General features: G+C 40.7%; 1 protein-coding gene across 1 annotated transcript in view; it reads right to left on the reverse strand.

Moving 5' to 3' along the window:
- The window catches only part of LOC138753087 (uncharacterized), a 967,433-nt gene that overhangs the window by 633,450 nt on the left and 311,197 nt on the right, over nucleotides 1–22,786 (reverse strand). Inside the window, exon 3 of the mRNA XM_069915678.1 lies at nucleotides 6,253–6,342. Within this exon, the coding sequence (XP_069771779.1) occupies nucleotides 6,253–6,342 (90 nt within the window). The remainder of the gene's footprint in view (nucleotides 1–6,252; nucleotides 6,343–22,786) is intronic.

The following is a 22,786-nucleotide window of genomic DNA, read 5'->3' on the forward strand; positions in this document are numbered from 1 at the left end:
TTGCTTCCAATAGAGATGTAAGAGACTGCGGATGCTGGAATCTGAAGCTGAAGACAAACTACTGGTGGGGCATCCGTGAGGGCAAGATACTAAAATGACAATGATGCTTCTGGCTCCACAAACACTGACTGACTCACTGAGCTCTTCCAGCAGTCTGTTTTTTTTTTGCTCCAACTTTTTCCAGTTATGTCCTCAGACCTTCATACCCAAGCACTTCCCAAGGCTAAAGAGTGGATCACGTTCATGACAGCTCTAAAGTAGAGATGACATTTTCTAAAACAAAAGCTTTCTGCTTCAAAGGGACTTCAGTGTGGGGCTTGCAACTCTCCAAAGGGAGATGTGAGTAGCCACAAAATGACTGGCTTTCTTGTATTTAGTGGACCAGTCACTTCAAATAGAGATTCATTTTGATGATACACTGCTCTGAATTTACATTTAGACCTGCAGCATGGTAACAGGCCCTTCTGGCCCAAATACCCAAATTAACTAACAACCTGCATACGTTTTGAAGGGTAGGAGGAAACTGGAGCACCCAGAGGAAGCCCATGCAGACATGGGAAAACACAGAAACTCCTTACAGACAGCACCGGTTTCAAACCCCAGTCGTAGGTGCTGCAATAGTGTTGCACTAACTACTTTGCTAACCATGCCGTCCAGTTTCTGTCACCAAATGGAAGGACCCACAGCGCTGAGATTTTTTACCCAATTTACTGTCAGCATAAATAGACATAACGTAGGATGGGATGATTAATTGGATCAACTTGGGAAATCTGACATGGCCAATGAAGAGTGGGCGGGATTATCATATGAGGGGGATGGGGGGTGCGAGATTGAGGAAGGCTGTGCAATTTGAGAAAGTTAACAAAGTCGACAACAAGGGAAGGAGGGAGTTCCCAGGCTCTGCTAGATCCTTGGGAACAAGAAATAATTGCTGGTCAGTCAATGGACGTCTACCCGAGAGAAACCCTGGATTAGAACAGAATCTGTCTAGAACTTGAAGAATGGGTGCCAATGTGGAAACAGCTATGGATTGAGAAATCTGTTGTATATTTACAAGATAGTAATGGAAGCAAAAGAGTTTCTTGAAGGCAGCATTTCATCTTACTTATTCAAAGAGCTACAAATCCTTATCACCAATTCTCACCAATACACCGATATGTGAAGCTGACATACGATACTCTTCCTTCAGTCCCCACTGGCTCCACAGTTCTTCTCAATACTCATTTCTCACACAAAGACGTTGTGCAGAGCAGCCTGTCACATTGCCAGATACCAATGCTGAGCTATCAAATGTGGTTTTATTTTGCAGCATTGCCGCTGACTTTACTTGTAGGATTGATGGTAGAGTAATACATTTAAGATAGTAAATCTCCAGTTTGAGTTGTATACACAAAAATACATATTTGGCATATCTGAGACAAGAACAAGACCATCATCTCCCATGAAAGATTGAACTGATTGAAGTAAATAACAAAACAGGACCTGTGATGGAAAAGTTACTACAAATTATATCATATTTAAACTTCATTTAAATAGGATCTGATCCGTTGTATTTCTGGAATATTGGATCTTTCCAGGAAGGCTAGAAAAATGGTGGACTGGAGGAGAAGAGCATCTTTTATCTGGCAGGCTGCCGGTCTACTGAAGCAAAATCTTGGTTGCAGACCACACTCTACTGTGTTTGAGCATAACATAGGCTACCAGGAAATAGACTAGAGGTCTGATGGACCTGTGAAACTGAAACTCTGATTCAGTCCAGGGGCATCTTCTGGAGTGCATACACACCTTGAGGGATACTGGAACACAATCTCAAATTCCGCAGCAAAATCCGGGAGAGTGGGTTAGCCAGTTTGTTGGACCACCGCCTGGACTGCTGGCTTTCTACAGCACTGGGTACTGTGACATCATCCTGAAGCAACAGAGGGCAACTTCTCAGCCAGTTGCAGGCGACTGGAGCGCATTCTGGTAAACTGGAATACAATGAAGAGTACTGAAACTGGTGAGGAAACACTGGAAACACTCAAGGTGCTGGAGGAGCTCAGCAAATCGAGCGGCATCTGTGGAGTCAAGGGATGGTTGATGTTTCGGGTCAAGCCCCTGCCTTGAGGAACACTGCTCCTTGCTACATAAAACAGATTATTAAAGCCCAACCTTGGCTACATACTCTGGAATACTGGAGCCTGGAAAATTGGAGCACCAGGAAGACCATTGGAGCGGTGCCTGAGAGTCATGGAATATTTGCAGGAACACAGGGAAAATCAGCTGGAGAACAAAGTGGACATACCGGAGCAAAGTCTGGAGAATAATCTGAGGTAGTAGGGGATCTTCACTGTTCCTTAGACAGGATCAAGGAGGACAGAGCAGTGGTAGATTCCTAGCTCATGCCGTTCAATTACACCCAATTGACCTACACACCCTGGTACATTTTGAAGGGTAGGTGGAAACTGGATCCCCCAGAGGAAACCCATGTAGACATGGGGAGAAGGTACAAACTCTGGATTCAAACTACGGTCCCAGTCACTCACGCTGACCCTAACCCTTATCGCTGCACTAACCATTTTGAAAGTGGAGTTGTAGTCAATAATTAGGATTTTGTGAATAAAGAGTCAGACTCTAGGGTCTCGTTTGACTGTCAAGGCTGCCTTTAAAATGGGTGGCATATTTAGCGTAGCAGTTAGTATGACCAAGACCAGGGTTTCAATCCGGAGTTTGTACTTTCTCCTCATGTCTGCGTGTGTTTCCTCTGGGGGCTCCGATTTCCCAATTTTCCAGTACTCCAAAGTTTGCTTCAGTATTCCGGAGTGTGTAGCAAAGGTTGGACTTTAATAATCTGTTTTATGTAGCAAGGAGCAGTGTTCCTCAAGGCAGGGGCTTGACCCGAAACATCGACCATCCCTTAACTCCACAGATGCCGCTCGACTTGCTGAGCTCCTCCAGCACCTTGAGTGTTTCCAGTGTTTCCTCACCAGTTTCAGTACTCTTCATTGTATTCCAGTTTACCAGAATGCGCTCCAGTCACCTGGAACTGGCAGAGAAGTTGCCCTCTGTTGCTTCAGGTTGATGTCACAGTACCCAGTGCTGAAGAAAGCCAGCAGTCCAGACGGTGGTCCAGCCAACTGGCTAACTTCCACTCTCCCGGATTTTGCTGCGGAATTCGAGATTGTGTTCCAGTAGCCCTCAAGGTGTGCGTGCACTCCAAAAGATGCCCCTGGACTGAATCAGAGTTTCAGCTTCACAGGTCCATCAGACCTCTAGTCTATTTCCTGGTAGCCTACGTTATGCTCCAATACAGTAAAGTGTGGTCTGTACCAAGATTTTGCTTCAGTAGACTGGCAGCACACCAAATGTTCACAAAATGCTCCTCTCATCCAGTTCATTTCATTTTTCTTGCCTTCCAGGAATTATCCAATATTCCAGAAACACGATACTGCTCCCAGTTATTTGTCTGTAGTCCCAATTATACTTCAATATTGCAGACTACATTCCAGTATTCCAACAGAGCTACTTTCCCCCAATTTATGCCCTGCCAAGGGAGGGATCAAGCATTAGCCTCTGCACTCAAGGGCTGCATTTTATTCCTTGATTTTATCATCTGTAGTCAGAATAGTCCTCCAGTGTACCAGACCAGGCTCCAGTGTTTCTGAGGAACTCCCGAATCCCAGGAAGATCTCCAGCCCATTGATGTAGAACCTGAGGCAATTTTCCAGAAGCTCATACTGTGTTGTGATACCTCAGACAAATGTTCACATGCCTAAAGTCTCAACCCCAGGCACCCACACTGTCCTGCTGCAGCTTAGCCTTTGCTCCAATACTCCAATCTATCTCACTGCACCTGTAGAGAATTGTGGGGCTCTTGCTATAGAAAGCAGGCTAACCGATCTTAATTAAATTGATTAACAGAATTAATGCTTTAATGAAGAACTAAGTAAAATGGCTGACTAAGAAAATTATACTTTTGACATAAATCGAAAAGTATACTTCTGTTGATAAGGAAAGATGTCACGTTAGCCACAACTTTTTCTGCTCCAGTACATTAGACGCTGACCACAAAATGTGCTATTGTGTAACCTGGACCTGCTCTGTTGCATCAGGATTATGCAAGTTTTGCTGTACCACACTGCCCTCCACAAATCAAATCAGTCTGCCACTTGTACAGCAGCAATCCAGAGAGTGTAGCATGAGGGGGGAAGGGGAAGGGGCATGAGTTGCAGAGCCCCAGGAAAAGAAAACGATGGGATTACTCTTCATGTGAGCAACATGCTGAGTGGCCACCTCACAAGGAGTGCGACGATGTGCTTGGCGCTGCAAGCCATGCCTCAGCGATCCAGTTTGTGCTCTCATGTTACAAGCTGCATTTCATGCTCATGGTTGCAGCCCAGTGCTCAGAGCTGTGCTCTGTCCTGCACTGTACCGGTGTACAGGCCAGAGTGGAGATGCATAGCCTGTGGTAATTGAGAACAGACTAATGCAGTACTAAGGTAGGGTCTTCTGCAATAAGACTGGCACACAGGCCAGGGTGGTGGAAGACTTCCTGGAGTAACGAAGCACAGTCCAGCAGTTTGGAATCTAGTCTCGGATAATGCAGTAGCATGGTCTGGAGAAGTGAATCCTGCTCTGAACTTCTGATCTACAATCATGATATCATGTTACAGGAGCACAACTGAGAGCGTCCTGTCTGGCTGCACCATTCTAGCGTACAGTACTGAAAAGCATCAGACCAGAAATCAACATAGAGAACACTGGGCTCTCCCTTCCCTCCACAGACAACATTCACTGCAGGCGTTACATAAACATGGCTCATCCAGCACACAGTATCTTTTACACATTCCCATCAGGAAGGTGGTGCAGAAACATTAAAATCAGTATTGCCAGGCTGGGAAGTAGCTTCTTCCCATAGATTGTGAGATTGATGAAAATATCCTGTCACTAAGTGAATCATCTCCAAAAATTTATGTTTATATTTTACACTATATCTTTCTGTGTACATGTGACTATCATGTGCTGTGTATTATTGTGTGTGTGTATGTGGTCCAGAGAACGCTGTTTTGCCTGGTTGTGTATGTATAATCGGATGATAATAAACTTGAACTTTCGTGCAGGACACATTCCAGAGTTGATGTATTGCAACACATTCCAGCTTACTACTGTAAAGACTGATACACAGAGTGGATAAATGCCTGAGGCATTGGAGGATGTACTGCATTATCTCTGACTGTGCTGGAGTACTCCGGACCATATGCCAGCACCAACACTCAGTCTCTGACAGCTATGGAGATGGAATCAGTGATACATTGAAAGTGGAAGCTGACAGAAATTTGAACGGGGGTGGGGGAGGCAGGAAAAGTAGAAACATGTTGAGGGAAAGATTGGTAAGATCAAGGGTAAATTGTTTAACATGTCTGCCTGATAGATAAAGAATTAAAACATTTGAATTCATTTTTTGGTTACATGTTCACAATTACAATAGTTATTTGACCATCAGCTTCAACATGGTGCATCTAACAAACTCCTCTCATGAATCTGGAAGGGTTCCACTGTAAAAGGCACACATTTAGACCCAATCCAGATACTCTACCAAGTAATGTCTTCCTTGCAGCTTTATCCCATTTCTTCAATTGCAGTGGCAGCAGAATTAAAGGGGAAGAATGCCAAGTTTTTCTGCACTTGAGGTTTTCTGGACCCTGGACTTTGAGTTGTTGTCTGGCATAACAGAAGTGGAACAAGCAATAATTCAGGCAAAGATTGGTGTGGCAGATGGAGATGGGACTTGTCTTTAAAATATTAGACCTGTCAAGGAACCAAGCTAAATTTATTTTTGGCAAATGTGATGTGGAACCATTCTTGGTGTCTTCTGCCAGTAATGTGAAATAGGCAGACACTAAATCTTGACAGCTCTAAGCCAGAGACACTCTTCCTGCACCCCACCTCCCCCACCCCCTGAATTTACCATCATCTCCATGAGCAAGTTTCCTACATTTCTCTTACTCACTTGTCATTTCATCAAGTAAAATGTTGTCCCACTTCTTAGATCTTGTTATTTGCATAAAATTGAGGCAAAGAAGATTCAAACACATTAAATTCCATATCACATTTAGCAAAGAAGCACATCACAAAGGTCAAAAGCACATTTAAAACCAGGAGCATCTTTCTCAGATTTAGGATGCAAACAGCATTTAATGTGATCTGAGAAATCAATGTTCACATCGGGAAATATATCGAAAATGTAATAAATGTTGAAAAGCTGAGATGTACCTGGACCATTCCAGTCTTCAAGCTCCAAATTAGACCAGCTTGGCTTTTCTCCATTTGATTCTGCCATTTCCTGACTCCCATCTTCATCACCTAAATGAGGAGGTGCAAAAATCTTATTTACTTCACAGCTGCTGCCCTTTAACAGAGCAAAACTAGAGTACAAACAGCAAGAATAACAGTCACTAGATCATTTACGTTCACACAAATATTCAGTTGATAGGCTCAAATGGAAATTTCAAATGGTTAGCTTTCATCAGTTGCAATCTGACATAGAAATAATAGTGCCAGAAAATTTAGTGAATTAATAATTTTGTATGGAACCCTCGACAAATTCAAGGCAGGGTCAGAAAATATAAGTTATCAAGTTGAAACAAAAAGTTGATTGGTAATTCCAATCCAATTTTAAATCCTTATAAATGATAAATAGCACAAAGTACACAAGAGACAAGTCGACCCAGTTCTGATCCCCAGATCAGAAGGGAAAGGGGGAGAAGAGGAGAGCGATAGTGATTGGGGGCTCATTATTTAGACAAGTAGATAGGTTTGCTGGACGAGGTCGAAGCTCCCTGATGGTATGCTATCTCCCAGGTGCCAGTGTTCGGATATTTCCGATCAAGTACCCAGCATTCTGGAGGGGGAGCAGCCGGATGTCATGGTCCACGTGGAAACCAATTACATAGACAGAAGTGGGGATGAGGCCCTGAAGGAAGAATATTGGGAGTTAAGGAAGAAGTTAAAAAGCAGGACCACAAGGGTGGTAATCTCAGGATTGCTGCCTGTGCCACACACGAGAGGGTAGGTACAGGAAGATGTGGCAGATGTATGCGTGGCTAAAGAGTTGGTGCAGGGGGCAGGGGTTCAGACGTGTGGATCATTGGGATCTCACCTGGGGAAGGTCTGACATATACAAAAAGGACAGGCTGCATCTAAACTGGAGGGGACCACTATCCTGGAAGATAGGTTTGCTAGATCTGTTGGGGAGGGTTTAAACTAGTTTGGCGGGGGGGTGGGAATCACAATGAGAATACAGAGATCAGGGTAGAAGAACAACTAAATTTGAAGGGAGAGAAGAATCAGATGGTTAAAATTAATGAAGGAATGGGGGTTAAAAGTAGATGATAATCAAAGGAGTGAATATGGGGGACATTCTCTCAAGTGTAGAGCATGGTGAGTCAGGTGGATGAGCTTAGATCATGGATTGACACATGGAAATATGATATTGTTGCCATCAGTGAAATTTGGTAGCAGGAGAGGCATGACTGGTAGCTAAATATTCCCTTTGTTTTAGGCGTGATAGAACAGGGGGGGATAAAAGGTGGAGGAGTCACATTGCTTGTTAGAAAAAAACATTCCCGCGGTGCTATAGCAGGATAGATTGGAGGGTTCATCCATTGAAGCTAATTGGGTGCAGGTGAGGAATGGAAAAGACATGAAAACACAAATGGGGTGTATTATAGACCCCTTAATGGACAGAGGGAATAAGAGGAGCAAATTTGTAAGGAGATAGCATATATGTGTAGTAAACATAAGGAGGTGATTGTAGGAGATTTTAACTTTCCACACATTGACTGGGATGTCCATCCTGTAAAAGGGCTGGATGGGTTGGAGTTTTTCAAATGTGTTCAGCGAAGTTTTCTCAATCAATACATAGAAAAACCGACTAAAGAGGGGGCTGTATTGAATTTCCTATTAGGGAATAAGATAGGTCAGGTGACAGAGGTTTGTGTTGGGGAACACGGGTTCAGTGATCACAATACTATTAGTTTTAGGTTAATTATAGAGAGGGATAGTGCTGGGCCTAAGGCTGAGATCCTTGATTGGAACAAGGATAATTTCAAGGTGATGCGAAAGGATTTAGAAGGTGTGGATTTGGAGAATTTATTTGCTGGGAAGGATGCAACAGATAAATGGAGGATATTTAAATGGGAAAGTTTGAGAGTACAGAGTCAGTCTGTCCCTGTGAGGATTAAAGGGAAGGATAGAAAATAAAGCAAGCCTTGGCTTTCAAGGGATATTGGGAATTTGGTTCGAAGGAAGATGGATGTGTACAACAGGTACAGACAACAGGGAATAAATGAGGTGCTTGAGGAAGAAGACGAGTGCAAAAAATATCTTAAAAAAGAAATTAGAAAGGCTAAAAGGAGATATGAGGCTGTTTTGGCGGGCAAGGTAAAAATAAATCCAGAGGATTTCTATAGGTACATTAAAAGTAAAAGAATAATGAGAAATTAAATTGGGCCCCTTAAGGATCAGAGAGGTCGGGCTATGTGAGGAGTCAGTGAGATGGGAGAATTTTAAATGAATTTTTTTCAGTATTCACTAAGGAAAGGAATACTGAGTCAGTTAAAGTGAGGAAAAACTAGTAGTGAGGTCATAGAAAATATACAGACTAATGAGGAGATATTACTGGCTATTTTAAAGAGAATCAAGGTGAATACTTCTCTAAGTCCTGACAAGATATTCCCTAGGACCTTGAGGGAGGTTAGTGTAGAAATATGGACTTTAGTAAGGCCTTTCACAAGGTTCTGTATAAGAAGATAGTTAAGAAGGTTCAATCATTAGGTATTAATGTTGAAGCGTTGTCTCCGCTCCATCCTCAACATTCATTGGAGCGCTTTCATCCCTAACGTCGAAGTACTCGAGATGGCAGAGGTCGACAGCATCGAGTCCACGCTGCTGAAGATCCAGCTGCGCTGGGTGGGTCACGTCTCCAGAATGGAGGACCATCGCCTTCCCAAGATCGTGTTATATGGCGAGCTCTCCACTGGCCACCGTGACAGAGGTGCACCAAAGAACAGGTACAAGGACTGCCTAAAGAAATCTCTTGGTGCCTGCCACATTGACCACCGCCAGTGGGCTGATATCACCTCAAACCGTGCATCTTGGCGCCTCACAGTTTGGCGGGCAGCAACCTCCTTTGAAGAAGACCGCAGAGCCCACCTCACTGACAAAAGGCAAATGAGGAAAAACCCAACACCCAATCCCAACCAACCAATTTTCCCCTGCAACCGCTGCAACCGTGTCTGCCTGTCCCGCATCGGACTTGTCAGCCACCAATGAGCCTGCAGCTGACGTGGACATTTTACCCCCTCCATAAATCTTCGTCCGCGAAGCCAAGCCAAAGAAAAGAATGTTGAAGTATGAAGTAGTGAAATGGATTAAAAACCGGTTAGATACGAGATGCCAGAGAATAGGGGTGGAAAATTGTTTGTCAAATTGGAGGTTGGTGACGAGTGGAGTGCCTCAGGGATCGGTACTGGGTCCATTGTTGTTTGTCATATATATTAATGATCTGGATGATAGAGTGGTAAATTGGATTATTAAGTATGCAAATGATACTAAGATTGGTGGTGCTGTGGACAGTGAAGATTTTCAAAGTGGGATATAGGCCAGTTAGAAGAGTGAGCTGAAAGATGGCAGAAGGAGTTTAATACTGATAAATGTGAAGTCCTCCATTTTGGTAGAACTAGTCAGCAAAGGTCATGCACATTAAATGGTGGACAATTGAGGAGTGCAGTAGAACAAAGGGATTTAGGAATTCTGTAACATAATTCCCTGAAAGTTGTGACACATGTAGACAGGGTGGTGAAGAAAGCTTTTGGTATGTTGGCCTTCATAAATCAGAGTATTGAGTACAGGAGTTGGGATATCATGTTAAAGTTGTATAAGGCATTGTAAGGCCAAATTTGGAATATTGTGTGCAGTTTTGGTTGCCGAATTATATCAATAAAATAGAGAGAGTGCAAAGAAGATTTACAATATGTTGCCTGGGTTTCAGGGTTTGAGTTATAGGGTAAGGTTAAACAGACTAGGACTTTATTCCCTGGAGTGTAGAAGCTTGAGCGATGATTTAATAGAGATATTAAAAATTATGAGGGGGACGGATAGAGTCAATGTGGACAGGCTTTTTCCATTATGAGTGGGGGGAGATTCAAAAAGAGGACATCGATTGAGATTGAAGGGGGAAAAGTATAGGGGAAATATGAAGGGGAGGTTCTTCATTCAGAGGGTGGTGGGAATGTGGAACGAGCTTCTGGCTTGTGGACGAGAGGGATATAGAAGGTTATGGGCTGGGTGTGGGTCATTGGGACTAGATGGGAAAAGATGTTTGACATGGACTCAAAGGGCCGAACTGGCCTGTTTCTGTGCTGTAATTGTTATATGGTTATGTGATCAATGCCGGGCAACAGATTACATAGGTGGTCCTCTTTCCTTAGCCCCTAGATTCCTAAACAAACTTGCTGCTTAAGATGCAAAAGGATTATCTCCTCTTACCTGTTGCTACTACTAAGCAGGGACAATTCAAATGTTTTCTGTTTAAAAAAACTTTATTTAAAAGATAAGTAAAAAGTATAACATACAATCTAAATATTCAAAGTAATTTTACAAAGGTTTATATTGAAAAAAAACAAAACACAACAAACATAAAAAATAATAAAAAAACAACAAAAAAACAACCCCTCCCCCCGCCACCCACCCCTTCAGCTAGCTCCCTTAAGGGGAGCCAAAATATAAATCATATATATATATATGTGTATGTTAATAACCATTCAAAATACATCTAATTGCATATATTTCAAATACAGAGACCACTTATCAACAAAAAAAATAATTGTCATGTAAATTATAAGTAAATTTTTCCATAACGATACAAGCTTTCAATTCATTATGCCAGCATATTATATTAATTTCTACATCATCTGTCCAAGTAATAGCAACACATTTACGCGCTACCGACAGCACCAAACAGACAAAAGCAATTTGAACTTTATCCAAACCCATTCCCTTTAATGAATAAAAATCTCCCAAGAAAAAAAACCTTGGATCCAAAGGTAGTTTAAAATTATACAATTTTTCCAAAACTATTTTAATTTCTTGCCATAATGGTTGGACTTTCACACAGGTCCCAACAGCATGTCAAAAAGTACCAATACATAAACCACATCTAAAACAAGAATCTGAATTACTAAACCCATATTGTTTTAACTTTTCCAGGGTCAAATACAATTGATGTAAAAAATTATAATTGACCATACCATATCTTACATTAATCAATTTAATTACATTGTCCTGATATATGTTCGCCCAATCATCTTCAGGAAAAGTAAACACTAAATCAGTCTCCCATTTAAGTTTAGATTTTTCCAATCTAATTTATCCATATTGTCCTGTAATAAATTATACATAACTGAAACATAACCCTTCTTTGGTATAGTAGGTCAAAGATTCAAATCTCGACAAAGTAGGTAAATACATCTCTCTACCATAATTATCTTTTACCAAAGCCCTAAGCAAATAATACACAAATAAAGAATTTAAAGGTATTTCAAATTGTTCTCTCAAATGAATAAAAGAAAGAAATTGTCCCTCTACAAAACAGACCTGGATTGTGTTTATACCTTTAGAATTCAAAATCTTTAAATACCTATTAAACATTGTAAAAGGAATAAGCCAATTATTGTATCTTTTGACCGTAATTTTTTTTAATATAAATCTTTAATAAATGTTTCAGTATTAGCATATTATATTCCTGTAATAAAATCAAATTCCAACAGAATATAAATTCATGTATCTTCATTCTAGGTAGACATGATAGCTCCACCTTAGCCCAACTAGGAGGTTGATCCAAATCCATCAATCTACTAATAAACTTCAACTGAGCTGAGCTACCTCATAATAATTTTGAAAATGTGGCAATTGTAAGCCACCCAATGCATATTTCCAAGTAAGTTTGTGCAACGTTACTCGAGCTAATTTACCTTTCCACAAAAACTCTTGTACTGCTTTATTCAAATACTGTAAAAATCTCTTTGAAAGCAAACAAGGTATTGATTAAAATAAATATTGAATTTGAGGAAAGATATTAATCTTAATACAAATAACACATCCAATTAAAGTTAATGGAAGATCTTTCCATTTAGTTAAGTCTGCTTTAATCCGCCTCAATATAGGTACATAATTCAATTGGTATAATGATTGATAGTCATTATCCACAAACACACCTAAGTATTTGATTTTATTCATACATTTTAATTTTGTAATATTTTTAAATTCAGAATAATCTTCTACTCCAAATGGCAAAATTTCATTTTTAATTAACTTTATATCCTGACAATTCTCCAAATTTAGATAAACACTCCTGTAACTGTTTCAACAATCTCTCAGGGTCTGTCAAATATATCAACACATCGTCTGCAATTAGATTAATTTTATATTTTTCATCCTTAATCCTCTCTGGGCTGGCGAAAATGAGTTGATCGAGTCAATTTAAAAGGTAAAGATGTCTGTTCATTTGTCACCACCCTAGCAATCGGATTCATATATAAGGCTTTAACCCAACCTCTGAAAAAAGGGCCAAATTTAAATTTCTCTAATACCTAAAATAAAATGTCCCATTCAACCCTATCAAAAGCTTTTTCGGCATTTAATGAAACTACCATAGGATGATTAGGTTGCCACCGATAAGCATTGATCAAAGTAAGCAATTGAAATATATTATCTGAGGCATTTCTATTCTTAATAAAATCTGTTTAATCAATATGTACTAATTTAGGTAAATATTTAGCAAGTCTGTTAGCTAATACTTTTGCCATAATTTTATAGTCTACATTCAATAAAGAAATAGGTCTATTTGAAGATACCAGTAAAGGATCTTTGGTACAACAGTTATTAAAGCACTCGAACATGTTTCTGGTAACTTCTGATCTTCAGTAACTTGATTTAACACTTCCCCAAATATATTAGAAAATTCATCATAAAAAAGTTTATAAAACTCCACAGGAAACCCATTGTCTCCCACGGACTTACCATTAGGCATTACCTGAATAGATTCCTTGGTTTCAAAATTCATAATGAAGATTCCAACTCCTGAATATTTTTCTCATCTAATACTGGTAATGTTAATTTAGATAAGTAAGAATCAATAGAACCATTATTCTGTTTCCCCTCTGAAGTATATAATTTTTGATAAAATGAATAAAACTGGTCATTAACTTCCTGAGGCTTTTAGGTTATCATTGAATTCTTCTTAACAGCATTAATAGTCCGAACCACCTGTTCAGCTTTCAATTGCCAGGCAAGTACCTTGTGAGCCCTTTCCCCCAACTTATAATAACGTTGTTTAGATCTATTAGTTAAGCGCTCAAACTGGTAAGTTTGTAAAGTATTATAGAGTCATTTTAACTTCGTTAATAGGGCTTAGTGAGAGGAAACTTCCAGGCAAACCTCCAAGCAAAGTTCAAGGATGCAAACAGCCTCACGGACACGTCTCCTGAAACCATCTGGGATCAGCTGAAAATGGCCATACTGAAGAGGTACTGGGCTTCTCCTCCAGGAAAAACAAGGACTGATTTGACGAAAACAACCAGGAGCTGCTGGCAAAGAAGTGATCTTCCCACCAGGCTCACATTGCAAAGCCTTCCAGGCCAGAGAAAAAACGAGCTTTCCGTCTCACATGCAACCATCTTCAGCGCAAACTCCGGAAGATCCAAAATGAGTGGTGGACTAGCCTCGCCAAACGAACCCAGCTCAATGTGGACATTGGCGACTTCAGGGGTTTTTACGAGGCTCTAAAGGCTGTGTACGGCCCCTCACCCCGTCCAAAGCCCTCTGCGCAGCTCAGATGGCGAAGTCCTCCTCAGCGACAAGATCTCCATCCTCAATCGATGGTCAGAACACTTCCAATCCCTTTTCAGTGCCAACCGCTCAGTCCAAGAATCCGCCCTGCTCCAGCTCCCTCAACAACACTTGAGTCTAGAGCTGGATGAGGTCCTTACCCGGGAAGAGACATATAAGGCAATTGAACAACTGAAAAGTGCAAAGCAGCAGGTATGGATGGAATTCCCCCCCAGAGGTCTGGAAGGCTGGCGGCAAAGCTCTGCATACCAAACTGCATGAGTTTTTCATGCTCTGCTGGGACCAAGGAAAGCTGCCTCAGGACCTTCGTGATGCCATCATCATCACCCTGTACAAAAACAAAGGTGAGAAATCAGACTGCTCAAACTACAGGGGAATCACGCTGCTCTCCATTTTAGGCAAAATCTTCGCTAGGATTCTCCTTAATAGACTAATACCTAGTGTCGACAAAAATGTCCTCCCAGAATCATAGTGTAGCTTTCGCGCAAACAGAGGAACTACTGACATGGTCTTTGCCCTCAGACAGCTCCAAGAAAAGTGCAGAGAACAAAACAAAGGACTCTACATCACCTTTGTTGACCTCACCAAAGCCTTTGACACCATAAGCAGGAAAGGCCTTTGGCAAATACTAGAGCACCTCGGATGCCCCCCCAAGTTCCTCAACATGATTATCCAACTGCACAAAAACCAACAAGGTTGGGTCAGATACAGAAATTAGCTCTCCGAACCCTTCTCCATTGACAACGGCGTGAAGCAAGGCTGTATCCTCGCACCAACCCTCTTTACTATCTTATTCAGCATGATGCTGAAACAAGCCATGAAAGACCTCCACAATGAAGACACTGTTTACATCCGGTACTGCACGGATGGCAGTCTCTTCAATCTGAGGCGCCTGCAAGCTCACACCAAGACACAAGAGCAACTTGTCCATGAACTACTCTTTGCAGATGATGTCACTTTAGCTGCTCATTCAGAGCCAGCTCTCCAGCGCATGACGTCCTGTTTTGCAGAAACTGCTAAAATGTTTGGCCTGGAAGTCAGCCTGAAGAAAACTGAGGTCTTCCATCAGCCAGCTCCCCACCATGACTACCAGCCCCCCCACCCCCCATCTCCATCGGGCACACAGAACTCAAAACAGTCAACCTGTTTACCTACCTCGGCTGCACCATTTCATCTGATGCAAGGGTCGACAAAGAGATAGACAACAGACTCGCCAAGACAAGTAGTGCCTTTGGAAGACTACATAAAAGAGTCTGGAAAAACAATCACCTGAAGAGACACACAAAGATCAGTGTGTACAGAGCTATTGTCATACCCACACTCCTGTTCGGCTCTGAATCATGGGTCGTCTACCGGCATCACCTATGGCTCCTAGAACGCTTCCATCAGTGCTGTCTCTGCTCCATCCTCAACATTCATTGGAGTGACTTCATCACCAACATCAAAGTACTCGAGCTGGCAGAATCCGCAAGCATCGAATCCACGCTGCTGAAGACCCAACTGCGCTGGGTGGGTCACATCTCCAGAAAGGAGGACCATCGCCTTCCCAAGATCGTGATATAATGCGAGCTCTGCACTGGCCACCGAGACAGAGGTGCACCAAAGAAGAGGTACAAGGACTGCTTAAAGAAATTTCTTGGTGCCTGCCACATTGACCACCGCCAGTGGGCTGATATCGCCTCCAACCATGCATCTTGGCACCTCACAGTTTGGCGGGCTGCAACCTCCTTTGAAGAAGACCGCAGAGCCCACCTCACTGACAAAAGACAAAGGAGGAAAACCCCAACACCCAACCCACCAATTTTCCCTTGCAACCGCTGCAACCGTGCCTGCCTGTCCCGCATCAGACTTGTCAGTCACCAAAGAGCATGCAGCAGACATGGATGTACCCCTCCATAAATCTTCGTCCGCGAAGCCAAGCCAAAGAAGAAGAAGAAAAGAATAGGGATTTTTTATCTTCTGTTATATCCTTCTGAATGTCCTTCTCTAGTTCAGCAATTTGATTTTCCAACTGTAAACTTTCTGCCACATATTGTTTCTTAACTTTTGTAGAATAGCTAATGATCTGTCCCCTCAAATAAGCTTTTAAAGCATCCCATACTACAAAATGAATCTTTACAGAATTAATATTTTCAGTCAAAAATAAAGAAATATGCTCTTTTACAAAGATAACAAACTGTTTTTTTCAATAACATTGCATTAAACCTCCATCTATATGTCGAACGTACTATCTCCCAACTTACACAAGAAAAAATTAATAATGAATGATCTGATATAAGTCTACCTTTATATTCAGTTTGCAGTACCCTACCATGAAGATGTGCTGATACCAAAAATAAATCAATTCTGGAAAACGAGTCATGCCTTGAAGAATAAAAGGAAAAATCTTTCTCTGTTGGATTAACTTTTCTCCAAATATCTACCAAATTTAAATCCTTCATTAACGCATTAAGTTGTATTGCCATCTTTGACTTCCTTATACTCTTTGGATTTCTATCTAATAAAGGATCCAAAACACAATTGAAATCACCATCCACTAAAATATTCTCATTAGCCTGATTTAACAAGAAAAAAGCTTCTGAAATAAACCACTCATCATCTGTATTAAGTAGTGTCCAAAATTCAGCAAAAATTTTACTCTATCAGCATTCCCTTCAGTAGATTCCAATTCAAATGGTAAGTCCTTATGAATTAAAATCGCTACTCCTTTTGCTTTAGGATTAAAAGAAGAATAAAAAACTTGAGCAACCCAGTTTCTTTTCAATTTCAAATGCTCTTTCTCAGTCAAATCTGTTTCTTGTAAAAAAGCAGTATCAATTTTCATCTTTTTTTATATACGCCAATACTCTCTTTCTCTTTATTGGATTATTTAACTGCTGAACATTAAAAGTTGAAAAATTCAATCTAGACATAATTTTAACTATTAGTAAATACACACACTAAAAAATTAAACTCTATAAAATAATGCTCCCCTTTCTAATCCTTCTAAAATATTTTAAAAAAGGACGGAAAATCCCCTCTTAAAAAAAATCAAAACAAATATTAAAAAAAACAACACTCGCAAAAGAAAAACCACCCAAACGCAGTATTAGCCTAAAAACTGGCAGATGACTAACAAAATTTTCAGTGTCATCCACCCCCCCCCACATCCGGATACATATTTATTATACAGATAAACACATTCAAATATTGTCCATATCTTCAACCCAGTAACTCCACACCTAACGCTTGCTCCGGATCTTCGATACCAAGAGGATTCTGTACTTCTTCTTTCTTTCAATTTTTTCCATTCTTCCCATTCTTTCCATTTCCATTTAACTTCCTTTTAGGAGACAAAGGCAGACAAAGGCGGAGAACTTCTTCTCAATTCCGGCAGAGAGTTCACAAAAACTAAGGCATCATGATCATTTTCAAAAAATTGAGATTGAAAGTTCCCATAAAAAACCTTCAAAATTCCAAGGTAACAAAAAGCAAATTTATAAACTTTTCACCACAGAATATCTTTAACGTATTGAATTCTCGCCATCTACGATTAACTTCCTGACTCAAATCAGCATAAAAGAACACTGTTGTTTTGACCATTAATGGAGATTGGTTTTGTCATGCTTTTTGCACTGCCAGACGTAAAATCATTTCTCTATCCTGGCACTTTAAACAACGAATCCGAACTGCTCGCGACGGTTGTCCTGGAAGTGGTTTTCTACTCAGAGCTCTATGAGCACTATCTAACTCCAAATCTTCAGGAAAAAACTCTTTACCCAAAGATCCAGCGTTTAAAGAATTTTATAGGATCAGAGCCTTCAACATCTTCTGGAAGACCAACGATCTTCACATTATTTCTCCAAAGAATCAATCTTCTTCAATAAGTCTCTTTTTTTAATTCCCCCAATCTCCGAAAGATCCTTCCACTTTTTCTATTTTTTCTCTATTACACTTCACTTGACTTTGACACTCAGAAAAAGCTGTCTGAATTTTCTTAAAATTTTCTTCTACAGTATCAACAGATTTTATACATCTATTAATGCCACTTTTGACTACATTCATATCTTGCTTCATATTTGACATTTCTTCACATAAAGTATGCATCTTCATTTTCACCTGCATAAATCCTTGATTCATTTGATCTGATATTTGTTTTGACATCTGATAGGCAATCCCTTCCAGAACTGTAAATACTGGATTCATTCCAGGTTCCGGTTCCACTTTTTGAGGTTTACCTTCATAGATTGCTGGCTCCCCCTGCTGGACGTATTCTGCAAAGGTAAGTAATTCCTCTTCTGTCCATGAAGATGCCTTGACAGTGCGGCTGCGGGACTGGACACCTGACGCCGGCACCCCGACCTCTTCGGGGCGCTGGCATTCGAGCTCTTCCACAGCCCACACCTTATCAAGGAGCTCCTGGACTCGCGACGCTCCACGTAGGCCGGGCAAAACCACGGAGCACATCAGTGCATCTTCCGACGCTACCCCGCGCGTCCCCAGGCCCCCCCGGCAAGATTGAGAGGCCGCAGGTCTCTCTGTCGTTCATCTCATCCACGCGCACGGCTTCACATGCACGCAGATCGGCAGCGGCCGAACTCACCAGGGTGCTGGCACAATCTTGCGGGAAAAAGGTCAGCGCTGGTGTCAAGATCGGCCGAGCTGGGGTCCTCTGGGCCTTATGAATTGCTGTCCAGGTAGGCCTCAATTCTTCCATACTTTTAAATAGCAATTTCTTTGGAGTTGACCCTTACATTTTTTTAAATTAGTAGCCATAGTAATTTACTATTGTTTAAAAAATTAAAAATATTATTTTTAACTAATTTTAAACAACTTAAAGTTGGGTGTTTAATGTTCCAGCTGGGAGAAGGTGGAATACACGTCTTGCCTCTTATTGAGAGAAGGTTATCATGGAACTGACCTGACAACTGAAGAAGTTCTAGTCAAATTGATAGTTTTAATGTACAGTACCTGTACCATTAGTACCCACATTAGTTCTGTACTGGCTTTGCACATCAACAACTTATGAAGAGAATAAACTTTCTTCATGAATATTTAGAGTAGAATGGGTGCAATCATTTGAATATCTTTGTATTGATAATCCCTTATTCTGGAAAACTCTCTATACAAGTTGAATTTTATTCTTTTCTCCTGGTATTGAATTTGTGCATCCTCTTTTGGAAAGCAAATCATTGATGCTAATTGTTTATTTCAAGGTTCAACTTTCCTTTTATTGTCATGTAATTATAGATTAAAAATGTAATCTATGGCTAACCAGTAGATTGGTCGCTCAGTGAACTGGTTAAGGATGCCGTTTTTGCCTTTCACATTGGACCACTGTTTCACGATGATAACACAATTAACTGGTTCATTGTGTCCTTTCACATTCATCACAAGGCATCCCCGGGAATAGGGTATTCTATCCTCCACCGGTGACGTCCAAATTCTGATCAATGAAGTATGATCTTGTATTGAAACAAAATTAATTATGCCTAATAATAACATAATTAAGCATTATGTACATCACAGTACAAGCCATTCAGCCTCTGTTGTTGTGCCGACATATATAAACTTTTATAAATTTATAAAAGACCTTGGGAAAGTGATGTAAAACACAATTTATAAAGACGTGGGAAAGTCCTACAGGCAGTAATGCACACTTTATAAAGACCATGGGAAAGACCTGCCCTTCCAGAATTCCTTGTAGCAGAGAAAGGGCTGTTTGCATGAAACACTCATGGAGGAGTTTCTCTGCTGCAAGGAATTCTGGGAGGGCAAATCCGCCATCTCTCTCTCCCACTGCGACTTCCCTATGGTCCTTTAGTTTATACCTTCTTTTTAATCTTTTGTTTCATTCACGTTCCTGCACTTATGCAAAAACATCATCAACGTTTCACTTCTGTAATAGATTATGATGTGTTTGTATTGTATATAGATATGTTTTGGGAGATAAATTGGGGCAGGTTTTTTTTAGTGTAGGTCACATACAAACACTTCAAAACAGATCTCATTTAAAATACTGGACTAGACAGGGCAGCTCATGGGGACCTTTGCAAAACCCCAAAAATGTTATGAACGCAGAGAACCCCAAAACAGAGCAGCAACAGATATTCATCAAGACAATGGTTACTTAAACAAAAATTGCTTTTAATTATCTTTAAACATGAAAAAAGAATCACACTTTAACTTATTACTATTAACTTAACTAACCTAACTTAACCCCCTTCTAATTCTAAGTGCACGTGTATGTAATGTGTGTGTAAGTTTAGAAAAGTTTTTTGATTCACAGTCCAATCTCACTTCTCATTCCTCGAAGTTTACTGGTTGCAGGCAGTTCTTATACTGTGCACAGAATTTAACATTTATGAAGTTCACCAGGCTTGAAAGGAAAATGGTTATCACTCAGGAAGATTCTTGTTGGTTTTCAGAGAGAGATCTGTTATTCCTGGACACCCACTTCAGTGTCTTGCCGAAGAAACCTTCCCCATCAGGGTTTTCCAGATGATAACCTCTTTCTTCCAGGTCTCCACAGAGTTCCTTTTGGTTTCTCTTAATTCAAGTGAAACATTAGGCAGCCAGTTCTCTACTCTTGCATGAACCACAAGGGGTTTGACCTTTTGCCACTTACTAAGCACTCACAACCTGTCTTCCAAATAGGGTTTCCACAAGCTTTCCAGCTTGTCCTGTTCCAGTCCCTGCTACTGCTGCTGGCTGTAGCCCTGCAAAACTGATTTCATTCTCTCTCAGAGAAAAAAGCCTGTTTGACTCTCTCTGCTTGCAAAACCACATGATCCTCTTAGAATAGGAAGCTGCACTCCAGACAGCCTAATGCTCTGAACTCCTCCTCCAATCTCTTTCATCTGTTGCTTTTCAAAACAACAATCCATTAGTGAAATTTCTTGGGCACTCCCCAAAATTTTTGGAAAGGTCCCCAGGAGCCACCCTGTCTGGTTTGAGCAGAGTTCCAGTATTTAAAATGAGGTCTGTTTTGAAGTGTTTTTATGTGACCTACACTAAAAAAATGCCCCAATTTATCTCCCAAAAACATATCTATATACTATACAAACACTGCATAATCTTTGTCCCTGGATAGTCCATGTCCCTTTCACACTGGGCTAATCACCACATAAACATCAGCTGATGCTAGGGTCAATACTACCTACAGAGGTTGTATCATCTCTAGTGAGATTTGACACCTGCGTGCCAATTAAGGAGCTTTAACACTGGACCCTTAACTGGTAGATTGGCCATCAATTACTTGGACAAGGTGCCAGTGTGAAATAGGATTTTCAGTTTGCTCATCAATGAAATTCATGTTTAAAGAGAAACAAGCTGTGCACAAATGCTGTCAAAGGCCTAGCCTGACCGCTTTAGCCGAGAATCACAAAACTTCCCCATCAGAGGATGACGTGGAGGAGTTGTGTTGCGGTCTCACACCTCTCACCCATTGCTTTGTTGCAGATTCCAGTGCTGCTTCTCAAGTGGATTTTATCCTGACACTCAAGTCTCTTTCTGCATCCCAAAGACATGTCAAGGGGTTAATATGCTGATGTGAATTATTGTCAGTAAGTGGCAAAAGATATGAGAGAACAAATTGAAAAACCAGAAGGAAATAACAGGGTGAATGGGACTATTAAGATGATTCAAATGAGTGCTAGCATTAATCTGATGGTCTCATTTTGTGTTCTAGTAAGTGAGTCAACTAATAATCAATGATAGTTCACGCAGCTTGTGCACAACATACAAATAAAATGATCAAACAGGCCACTCCAATTTTAATATAATTTTTTAGGCATGTTGACTGAAATGGTCTGCTTCTACTGATCTGCTCTGTTGATCCCACACGCAGATTGAGGGGCAGCTTGGAAAGTGCACTGAGAAACCAGCTGACATGATAAAAAGGCTCAATGCAGCCATAATTTAATTCAAGAAACAACATATTATTAGTCATTGGTAAATAGGGCAGCAAAGAAAGCATTTGATACATTGAACCTCGTAAATCCAAGTACTGAGTATAGGAGTTAGGATGTTATGGTAAAGTTGTATAAGGCAAAATTTGAAGTATTGTGTGCACTTTTGGTCACTGAAGTACAGGAAAAATATCAATAAGATGAAAGAGGGGAAAGAAGATTTACTTAGATGCTGCCAGGACTTGAGTTACAGGGAAACTTTAAACAGGTTAAGACTTTATTCCCTGAAACAAGTTTTGATAAAAAGTATTTAAAATTATGAGAGTTAAGATAGAGTAAATCCAAGCAGGCTTTTTCCACTGAGGTTGGAGTGAGATAAGAGCTACAGGACATGGGTTAGCTTGAAATGGGACAAGATTAGAGGGATCAAAATATATAGAGAGGTACCGGCTAGAGACAGTCCAATAATGGATCTCCTGTTAGGGACAGAAATATGTGTAAGGGAATATTTTGGGTCCAGTGATCATAATGCTATTAGTTTCAACTTAATTTTCGAGAAGGATCAGTCTGGGCCTTAGGTTGAGATTCTAAATTGGACAAAGGTCAATTTTGAGGAAATAAGAAAGGATTGTGGTATGAATCGTTTTGTGGCCAAATTTGTGGATGACACCAAGATAGATGGCAGAGTAGGAAGTGTAGTAGAAACTGCAAAGTTACAGAAGGATATAGACAGATTAGGAGACTGGACAAAATTATGGCAGACGAGATTTAAGAGAAATGTTTTGGCAGTGGAAATAATCAGGCAGAATACTTTTTGGATGGGGTGAAAATTCAGACCTCAGATGTGCAAAGGGACCTGGGTGTCCTCATGCAGGGAAACCTAAAAGTTAATGACCAGGTGAAATTGGTAGTGAACAGCATTCAGCATGCCAATGTTGGCATTCATTTCAAGAGGAATAATGTACAAGAGTAAAGATGTGTTGATGAGACTCTATGGGGCACTGGTGAGA

Source organism: Narcine bancroftii, chromosome 2, assembly GCF_036971445.1.
Source record: "Narcine bancroftii isolate sNarBan1 chromosome 2, sNarBan1.hap1, whole genome shotgun sequence".
In the NCBI taxonomy this organism is placed as follows: Eukaryota; Metazoa; Chordata; class Chondrichthyes; order Torpediniformes; family Narcinidae; genus Narcine; species Narcine bancroftii.